This window comes from Austrofundulus limnaeus, unplaced genomic scaffold, assembly GCF_001266775.1.
Source record: "Austrofundulus limnaeus strain Quisiro unplaced genomic scaffold, Austrofundulus_limnaeus-1.0 Scaffold90, whole genome shotgun sequence".
Taxonomy (NCBI): Eukaryota; Metazoa; Chordata; class Actinopteri; order Cyprinodontiformes; family Rivulidae; genus Austrofundulus; species Austrofundulus limnaeus.
The window spans coordinates 1266910-1277739 of NW_013952492.1; the positions used below are offsets into that span (position 1 = coordinate 1266910).

Consider the following 10830-nt stretch of genomic DNA (forward strand, 5'->3'; position numbering starts at 1 on the left):
ATATATATATAAACAAACAAACAGAAAACTAAAACATTAAATAAAAACTCACTAAGATGAGCAAAAAATGTGCAGTGGAGAAAAAAATAGATATCCAATGTGCTAACTGACCTTTTTATGCTTGTGCCCTCATAATATCATTAACACAGAAGCTACACCCATGGCTATCAATTATCTGACCAACTCTTCCTACCTCACCCTAACTAATAGCTATCTTTTTCTCATTTTCTCCTCATCTCTGACACTGTGCCCATCCCCTAACCATCCATTGCTGTCTTTCTGCCATTACTTAAAAAGCTAGCATTTTAAAGTAAAGAACAGTTACATCCCTTGCACTCTTTTTTTCATCCTGTTACCTCTAAACATAATGAGGTTTATTTTGCTCTTTATTTCTTTTATTTTGGACATTGTTGTCCCCTGTTATTTAAGCGGTTTTAAGGTCAATCTTTGATGCAGAAAACAACTTATAACTTAAATGTGACTTTTTTTGTGTTGTTTACATTGTATTTTCACTCTCAAAACCTGTAAATATGTATAGGGCAGATTCATTTCTGTTTTTATACATAATTTGAGTGGTTCTGCTCAGTCTCTGAAATATTCTTTTGATGCATCTAAATCAAATCATTTAGTGACTAGACCTTTATCAGAAAATTACTTTTATTGTTTCATATATGCACCCTAAAGTTATTAGTTTTACATTTTCAAAGGACATTACCAGTGTGTAAATGTGAATGATTGAAGTGTAACGTGCTTTGAAGTCCGTAGGGACTTGATAAAGGGCTATTTAAGTTCAAGCCATTTACCATTTTACCAGTAATAGACCCCCACATTTTTAGTGTCATATTTTGTTAAGATGTAAAAAGAGACACACATATAGAAACACAATAATCGTATGTGCTTCCTTTTCTAACAGTGTCTTGCATCCTAAAAAATTCCCTTTAAGCATTCAACCTTACAACGTGGATGCAGATCATTCATTTGCCAATAATATCTTTATGGTAAAGAATAACATTTTAACTACATCCCTAATACATTGCAAGGAAACTGACAGAGAAATGTTAAGTTGTGTTCTTTTTCCTTTATATAGATCTCATCCACAGGCAGAAGATGGAACATGATTGATAATCAAAGACAGAGATAAAGGCTTCCTGTGCATCAGGATGATGCTTAATCTAAACACATTCTTTTCAACTACTCACTTCTAATTCTCTAGCTTTCAGTGCCGTTTCACCGAGGAGATGTTCATGCTGTGCATTCATCTGTCTCCCTCATTCTTTTCCTCTGCCCCTATTTATCTCACTTCCCTCTTCTTTCTATAGGCTCTTTCCCCTACTTCACCAAGGACGCGGATATCTCTCCTCCCACCCAGCTCCACCTCTCTTCACCAACTATCTTAGTAAGTCTTCTTCCCTCTGTCTGTCCGTCTTCCTCTCATCTTTCTGAGAGATAACAGCATGCAAGCTCTTTCATCGTTCTCTTCCCTCAAGAGAAGACTGCCCGGCAGATTCAGAGTCAGCATTTCAGCCCTCTGTGATGTCACAGACCCCCTGACCCAACCTCCTTGTCCCACCCTTAAGCACTCTTTCACATAATAAATTCCACGCAACAAGCAAAATAAGGAAATGCATCAAACAGCTGTTTTATTTATTTACTTTTTTGTTTTTGTCCTGCAAAAGTGAAACACTCAACAAACTGCATCTTACGTGAGGTAAGAAAGTGCAGTGCAATCCATCTCCAGTGGAAAACTCTGGCACACTGCTGCGCTCACGATGGCGATGGAGAGAAAATAACAGACAATGTGAAACAACTCTACAGCTGGAATTGAAAGTCTGACCTTTTTGTCTCTGTATGACACACTGGAAGGAGAGGTTTTTAATTTTATCGACTGGCTGTGAAGAGGTAGTGTCTAGACCTCAAGTGAGTGGGGAGGACTGACTTGAGAAAGAGTTTGAGTGAAGAAAGAAGGCAAGGACCAGAATGTGTGAGAAATTGAGAAAGGAGAGAAAAAAGAGATGCAAAGATTAATACAGTGAAGAGAGGGAGAAGCAGAAATAAGGGGGGGGGGKGGGGGGGGGTTAATACACAGAAGCACTGCGAGTGTTAATACACACTGCAAACCAATGCACTGATATGAGGCTGAATGAGCAGCTGAGAGGAGTGCGTCAGCAGTACATTCACGTTCCCACTGAAGGACAAAAGGAGGGGGCAGAACGTGCATCTTAGCTGCCTGCAACACCGACACACATGGGGGGGGGGGGTGCTAGAGATTGGAGAATAAACAAGAAGAGGAGATCAGGGTAGGAATGCTGGTCCTGCTGTTTCTGTGACGGTGGGCTGGCCGTTGGAGTGCTCGCGTGGCTTTTCTTCTTCTCTCTTCTCTCTCTCTCTCTCTCTCTCTCTCTCTCTCCCTCTCTCTCTCACACACACACACTCTCTCTCTCTCTCTCTCTCTCTCCCTCTCTCTCTCACACACACACACTCTCTCTCTCTCTCTCTCTCACACACACACACTCTCCCTCACACACTCTACCTTTCTCTTGCTCTTGATCTGTCAGTGGTTCTTTCTCTCCTTCTTTCAAGCTCTCTCATTCCCTCTCACTCTCCTTCACACACTCTACCTTTCTCTTGCTCTTGATCTGTCAGTGGTTCTTTCTCTCCTTCTTTCAAGCTCTCTCATTCCCTCTCTCTGTGTTTTATTCCGATTACTGCAGTGGTCCAGCAGCCAGCCGCAAGTCTGACAGCCTCACACATGGCCAACTGCCACAACTTACTACCTCAGCCTCGGAGAAAAGATTAACAAGTACGAAAGCCAGAGGAACCCTGCAGGAGACCATCCAGGGGGACAAAGAAAAAGCGGAGAAAAGAATCCTCAACACCTTGCTCTGTTTATGGATACTGATGCGGAACCCACTTCCACTCTCCTCTTAGCGTCATCCTCTCTCTCCTCTCATTGCAGACGAGGACAAGAGTGCTCTCTCCCTCTTCCGTCAGCTTTTGCGAAGCTCTGACAGTGCAGCGTATCCCCACCGCTCCCCCTCCCCAGCCCCCACTCAGCGCCACCATCTCTCCCACCACCCTCAAACCCCCTTCCCCCAGAAGGAATAGACGGATTACTGCTAACTGTGCACACGGCAGCATACAGCTGCTCTGACCAGGGCCAGCCCAACATTGGGAGGAAGCAAGAGGAGCGCAGAGGATGAGAGAAGAGGGGGGTGACTGTGCCGGGAGTTCTTTACCCTTTTTTTGTCTCTCAGCCTTTGTCACAACAGGGCTAATCAGCGACCGACAAGCCCTTGGCAAAGTCACAGTAAGGGAGGTCTCTCACCCAAACAGACGACTAACCAACGAGGCTACACATGGACCAAAAGCTGACAGAAAAGAGGATTTTTTTCCCCCTTTAAATGTCAGTTTGTCACCTTTTTCTCCTCCTCCTCTGTTGTAATTAACTGCGGAATGGATGGTTGTGATTTATCCACAGAGGAGCTGCATCTTGGAATCTGCAGCTTAACAGGGGGTAGTTTGTAGGAAACCACAGAATCCAGGCACCTTCTAAGACTTCATGGCCTTACCTTTGGCTGTGAGTATTTTTAATCTGTTCTGAGTCTCAAATATCAGGAGCCATTTTGTACCCTTCATTAATAGAGGGCCATATCAAGAAAACATTTATCTTATGTCATTCAATGAAAAGGAGTTATAAATAAATGGGATGCACTACTGCTGCTTTTAACTTCTGGAAAACAGCAAAAGAGAGCACTTTGAAACTAATGAGGTAAGTCACTAGTGCTATTACTCAGCCTATTTATTCACATTGCTGCTTTGCTTTTCATCTGCTGCTTCACTTTTATTAATCTCTCTCATTCTGTCTCCTGTCTGTTTCTCCCTTCATTCCTTCACATAAAATGTTGATGCAGAATCCTCCTGCACTGCCGATGGAAGTTGGGAGCCTCGAGTTGCTCCAGCCAGGCTAGGGCGGTCTGTCCTTTGGTGTGTCCCGTCTCCCCCCACCATGCAGAATAATGAGCCCTCTACACCATGAGTCCGTTGGGCCAGGTTAGTGTGCAGCCTACCTGGAACACAGCCCTGCTCGCCGTGCTCTCTCTCATGGTGCCTGCTCTCAGTATGTGCCAGTCCACAGGCCCTGAGATGGGCTCAGTTAACACACAAAACTGTCCAGGTGTGTGCTCCTGTACTAACCAGCTCAGCAAAGTGGTGTGTACACGCAGAGGCCTGATTAGGGTCCCTCCGAACATCCCAGCCAACACAAGATACCTGAACCTAATGGAAAACAGCATAGAGACTATACAAGCAGACACATTCCGACATCTACATCATCTGGAAGTATTGCAGCTGGGCAGGAATGCTATCAGGCAGATTGAAGTAGGGGCATTTAATGGCTTGACTAGTCTCAATACTTTGGAGCTATTTTACAACCGATTAACAGTCATACCCAGTGGAGCTTTTGAGTATCTCTCAAAGTTAAGAGAACTGTGGCTTAGAAACAATCCTATTGAGAGCATTCCCTCTTATGCCTTTAACCGTGTCCCTTCACTCATGAGACTGGACCTGGGTGAACTGAGGAAGCTGGAGTACATCTCTGATGGAGCATTCGAGGGTCTACATAACCTCAAGTATCTAAATTTGGGGATGTGCAGTCTAAGAGAGTTCCCTAATTTGTCACCTTTAGTTGGATTAGAGGAGTTGGAGATATCAGAGAATGTTTTTCCAGAACTGAAGCCTGGGGCCTTCTACGGGCTAAAGAATTTACGCAAACTTTGGATTATGAACTCTGCCATCACAAACATTGAAAGAAATGCATTTGATGACATTACAGCTTTGGTGGAGCTCAATCTAGCCCATAATAATTTATCATCTCTGCCCCATAACCTCTTCACACCTCTACAGTACCTGGTGGAGCTGCATCTACACCACAACCCTTGGCGCTGTGACTGTGATGTAGTTTGGCTCTCTTGGTGGCTCCGAGAATACATTCCCACAAACTCCACCTGTTGTGGACGCTGCCACACCCCAGTCAACATGAGAGGAAGATACTTGGTGGAAGTTGATCAGACAACCTTTCAGTGTTCGGCACCGGTCATACATGACGCTCCAAGGGATCTGAACATTTCAGCAGCAAGAGTGGCAGAGCTGAAGTGCCGTACAGCTGCCATGAGCTCAGTACGATGGCTTCTCCCCAACGGGACTGTGTTAACTCATGGTTCTGCTCATCCAAGAATATCTGTCCTTAATGATGGAACACTGAACTTCTCCAATGTTCTCCCATCAGATATTGGAGTCTACACATGCATGGTGAGCAACATGGCAGGAAATTCCAATGCCTCTGCCTACCTAAACGTCAGCAATGCTGAACTCAACACGTCTAATCTGTCCTACTTTACAACTGTAACAGTGGAAGTGTTGGAGCCTAAAGTTGAGGAGACCCCTAAACCTAAGCCCACTGTCCCTGCTTCACCCTCAGTCTTTCAACCTGTCTTTATCTCCACACCAACTGTGCTTTTCCAAAATACCCAGACTCCAAGGCAGGTGTCAGTTCCCACTGCCAAAGTCCCTAGTGGGCCAGCTGCCAGTCTGGATGAGGTGATGAAAACCACAAAAATCATAATTGGCTGTTTTGTAGCTGTTACCTTGCTGGCAGCTGCCATGTTAATAGCATTCTACAAACTGCGTAAGAGACATCAACAGAGGAGTACGGTGGCAGCAGCCAGGACCATAGAGATCATACAGATGGAAGAACAGGTTCCTCCTGTTCCACCGCCCACATCTGGATCTAGTGGCTCTGATGATATGGTATTGCCGACATTAGTGGAACACAACAGCAACACGTTTAAGCCTGGCTATGTGTCATCTTCGTCCTCATCTCGACAAGGGAGCTACGGAGCCCACTGGACTCAGAACAATTCTCTTCACCGCTCAGTCAGGCACCATCACAGCCACATCAGCACCATTGCTGATCCTTACGTCATCAAAACTACTCACGGCAAAGAGAAGGTTCAGGAGACCCAAATCTGAGCAATGCTCCCTGTGGATCTATCTAAGACTCTGTCCAATCTCATCTTCTCTTATCTGCTCACAAGTCCATGCAATAGAATGCACAAAGAGCAAAACTTTCTTTTGTACAAATATGTGCAAAACATTTTTTTTCTTTCTTGTACATGCCTATACATAAATATATAAATATGAAAAAAATACAAATATATATGACCTTAATGTCAGACAGTGGTAAAACATGCAGATTCTATTAGAAAAGAAAGTACTTTGAAACTATTTTCTAATAACTGGTGACTTGTATTTAAAAAAATCATAATAATAAACTGCTTTTTTGACTGAAAAGTGAAGGTAGTACTGTCTAATGTAAGAAAAGAGGCATTAAGTTGGTTTTAAATCAATATTTAGAACATCTTTATAAAGACATTCATTTCTCCAAATGTGCACACCAGTTTTTACTTTGCCAGTTGTTATATGCAATGAAACAGTATTTTAAAGATTAAGAAACCTAAAATAAAAGGCACATAAGCAAAAGCAAGATAGACACAAACATTTGTCCAATAGCAGCAAAATGGCACAGATAGATTGTGCTGTTCAGTAGCTATCAGCCAAATGCTTTTGGTACTGCAGTGTATATCTGCGGCTAAGGTTTAACCCTTTGTTGGCTGAAGCAAACTTGTGTTTCTTTGACAGTGCCAGTCCTTCTTTGTAGTGTGTCCAAGTGTGTTTTTTTTAGTGTGCACAAATTTCCCCACTGGTTCAACTGACAAAAAGTGAAATGCAAATCTAATAACAGTTGTTGCAAAATGTTGTTTTTTCTGTTATCAGTTGCATTTTTTTCTGTTCTTCTTAGATTTTGACATGCTTCTTATTGGCTTGTGTAGTGTTTAGGGCTAATTTAGTAATGCATTACTGCAGTTGCCTGACTTGTCTCTGCAAGGGCTCATCCCAATGTTTTTTTTTTTCAAAAGAACATACATGTGTTTCAGTATTACAAGGCTTTGCTGACGACTCTGGGGGGAAAAACACAGAGATTTGAAGTGAAACAAATGAATGTCTGGTACTGGGGCTTTTCCATGGACATTGAAACATTACTTTGTGTTTTCCTTTTTTTTTTTTTAGCAGCACTATTTTTATGGAGAGACAATGAGGCTATAAAAATCATAATAAAACTTTGGTTTGTATTTCTCTAATCAGAAAGAGTTTCCTCTGATGTGTATTTTTTCTCAGTATATTTGTATGTGTGTAAGTTGTTCAGTCATAAAAGCTGGAGGCAGTAATGTAACTGATATCCCACACAAACTCCTGTCCTACGGTCCTATGCATTTACTTAGTGTCTGCATGAATGGGTCTTTAAGTAATTGGTGTACAATGCTGAATTATACCTCACAGTGGGGCTCTATGCAGGTCAGATAGGCTGGTGGTGTAATGCCTCAGCTTAGTTCTTAACATTGATTTCCCAGTGAATGTAAAGGGGGGAAATACATGTATCACAGTTCTACACAGCTTGGCTTTCTTTTCCTTACAAACACATCTACAGGTTCTAGTTATTTTCCGAATCTTATATTAATCAATCAAAAAAATATATAAATGCATATGTTGTGTTGATATTATGTAAAAAAAGAAAAAAATTGAGAAAATTTAAGTCAGCGCAATGCGCCTTGAACAAAGCAAGTGCAAGAAATCAAATTGTTTTCTATTATACCTTTTTTTCAAATGTTATGTGTGTTAATAAATTTCTGAGCAATGATTTTTGGTTTCAGCTACAAGGCCAGCTACTATAAATAAGTGTGGCTTGTCTCTGTGATGACCAGCCATTTAACAGTTTCCTATGTGTTTGACTGATTTTGACACGTGCTTTTCAGCCCTTCAAGGTTACCAGTCATTTAAAATGTCATTTAAAATTGATATAAAGAGGAAATTTAAGTATGACTTGTGTGATAATCACAGAGTGTGGTGATTTAGCAACACTGAGGCTTCATTTATACTCTTCAGCCTTGACATGTTGTAAAAACGAGTGACTGATTGGTATTATCTTGCAATCTGATTTCTCTTATGACATGACACTAACATTTTTTAGAAATGACAGCTAGTACACTTGGGAGTTATTTGCTCCTTAAAATGATCGTTATTTTTTTTGAAGAGGTGAATTGTAAAAAAGATTTTGAACAAGTATTATCTTACCTGCCCTGTCTCTTTGAACAACCTCAATTTGGAAAAAAAAGATTAAATCTGACCAGACTGATGAGCTAAAAGCCAGTCTGAGTGAGGTAAAACTAAAGTGGATTGCTGCCATCTAAAAACAACTCAGATCTTTTAACATTTTGCAAGCGTTCCAGGAAACACTTTTTTAATGTTGTCATCTTTGCATTACACAATTAGCTGCAAAGACTGTGTTAACTGTAGCACTTTTAGTACAGCTTGGGACCTTTCTTGCAGGAATATATTGTTGTTTGTTTCTGTTGGAATAACCATGTAATGTAAAAATAAATGGTGGTGTAAATGTTTAGAAAGTATGAACTACTATGTAAGAGGTGCTGCTTTTCAGCAGTACCCCTGTAAGTAGGCCTGTACAAGCAGTCAAATTCAAGCTTGCTCATTGTTATCAAGAACTGAGAGAAGTGCATAATAAGTCACCAGCTAAATGCAGTGGCTGCTCTTTGCTTTGGAAAAATAACATGTTCTTGGTTGTTACAGTATGTGTGGGCTGAAAAAAAAGAGCAGACTCTTATTATGTTCTAAGCACAGCGTGGCACTGGCTGTGCTAGGGATTCATAAGGGGCTGCTAGCTGTTTGTGAAGCCTTTAATGTGCCTAATATTTAGATACATGCAAACACTGATGACTATTTTTTTTCTTTTTGTGTTCTTCATCCTCTTCTCGAGTGTTAATATTAAAAGAAGGGATTCTCAAATTAGCATAATACTATCCACCAGTTGATTTAGCTGTGCTACACTGTAGTCAAGTGAGGAGCTGAGGGGTGCACAATGGTTAATGTGTTCACTCGTGAAAAAAATGACCCAGACAGTTCTTTCTTGACAACATCAGCAGGGTTAAAATGAATCTTTTCTCTTGGGTGGCTGCTGTCTTATCTCCAGCTGAGTCACTCACTGAGCTTTGAATGTGACTAAATTCTGCCTTGTTGCAAAAGAACAATCATTATACTTTTTTTCAGCCGCCTTCTCTACTTGCTAATTGGCTCAAAAGTTTTTGACTGACACCTCCCAATTATATGGCAACCTTGTTATGTCTGTTTTATCTGTATGTCTCACAAATTACATAGTTACCATCAGATCTAAAGAAAAACAATACAAATGTTGCCTGGCAAAGGTTCTTTGGTTGAGATTAAGATTTTTTGGGGAACATGTCCTTAAGCTGCTAGACTTGTATCTGTTATTGATGAGGAGTTGGTGGCAAACCACAAAAGTTCTGTTCCAGTTTTCCCATTGACTGATGCTTTTTGTGCCTGCAAGAAACTTGAAAGAAATGATTCATAGGACACAAAGTGACCAAAGACATACACTCAATTGTGGTAGTTCTTTCAAACCTTGATTAGCCCACCTATACATTCTTGAACTATTTTACTACTTTGCTTTGCTACCACCTGACATAGGTATATTAATACTCTCATAAATATATACATATCTATATATTTAAGCAACAAGAATAGCTTTAAATAATGTAAGAACTAAGTTAACAAACTAATTTAGAAAATGAATCGATCCTTCAAATCAAAGGTTTTACAAGAAGACTGATCAATGATGTGGGTCATTTCCCTAACCTTTAAATTGACAAGCATCCATTTAGAAACTCATTTTTAGCATCATTGCCTGTTTAATTGAACTGTATTTGCTAATTTTTGGTTAAATGTTGACTGGAAGAACACAGGAAAGAGCAGCTGCATTCACTATATAATTGCTTTTGGCATTTTACAATGAAAACTATAATGTGAAACTTGTCATGTTGACAGTAAAACATGGCACCACCATTGCATCGCCTTAAAGCAGACAGTCTACTGTGCTGTACTGTACAGTATACAGTATATCAGTGTCAATGTAATGCAGGCCACTGTGCTTTCTCTTAAACCACTGCAGCTCTAGATCTGACAACGACCTCAGGTTGTTTTTGTAGGTTTCTATCTGCATCAGTCTGACTCTGTCTTTTCTTGGTCAGAGTGTGTGTGAGTGTGTTTGGGTGGAGTGAGGGTGGAGAATTGGGGACATAGGAAATATCTTCCTTGGCACTGATGGGCCCTCTTTCATTATTTTAACCCCTAGAGATGTCTGAATAACTAAATAAAAATAGTTACACTATTTTATGTTTAATAGCAATAATTCACATCCCTTGAAAATTAGTCCCTTTAAAAAGATTATGAACCATTAATATCTTACCTGCTGCAGATACCTATTTAAAAAACTAATTTATTCTGATTGATTAACAAGTTAACTGCTAGTCTGAGCAGACCCAAAACCAGGCAGGCCATCTGAAAAAAAATCTAAAATCCCATAGTGTTTCATAAAAATGCCAATTTATAAACCTTTACACTGTCAGTTTTGCATTTTGTCCAGTTATTTATATGCATAAAAATAATGGTTACAATTACATTCAAGCACAAATAGCAGCAGCACCTAGCTGTAGCAATTTTGGTACAACCTGGGGCACTTCCAGCATGTGTTTCATAATACAGTCTGTCTTCCAGAAGGATTGTTGTGCCTAACTAACAATGTTCTAATGAAGTTCATTGCCTAAAATATGTTAACTATTATGTTGGTAGCTGAAAACTATGTAGTTTTACTTCAGATAAAGTTATATATATATATATATATAT

At 40.4% G+C, this 10830-nt stretch overlaps 1 protein-coding gene across 1 annotated transcript in view; it reads left to right on the plus strand.

Moving 5' to 3' along the window:
* lrrc4.2 (leucine rich repeat containing 4.2) overlaps positions 1-7935 on the plus strand; it is a 71933-nt gene extending 63998 nt beyond the window's left edge. The window contains exons 2-3 of the mRNA XM_014012354.1: positions 2712-3769; positions 3912-7935. Coding sequence (XP_013867808.1) covers positions 4033-6027 — 1995 coding nt within the window. The 5' untranslated portion in view covers positions 2712-3769; positions 3912-4032 and the 3' untranslated portion in view covers positions 6028-7935. The remainder of the gene's footprint in view (positions 1-2711; positions 3770-3911) is intronic.
* Positions 7936-10830: the final 2895 nt, after the last annotated feature.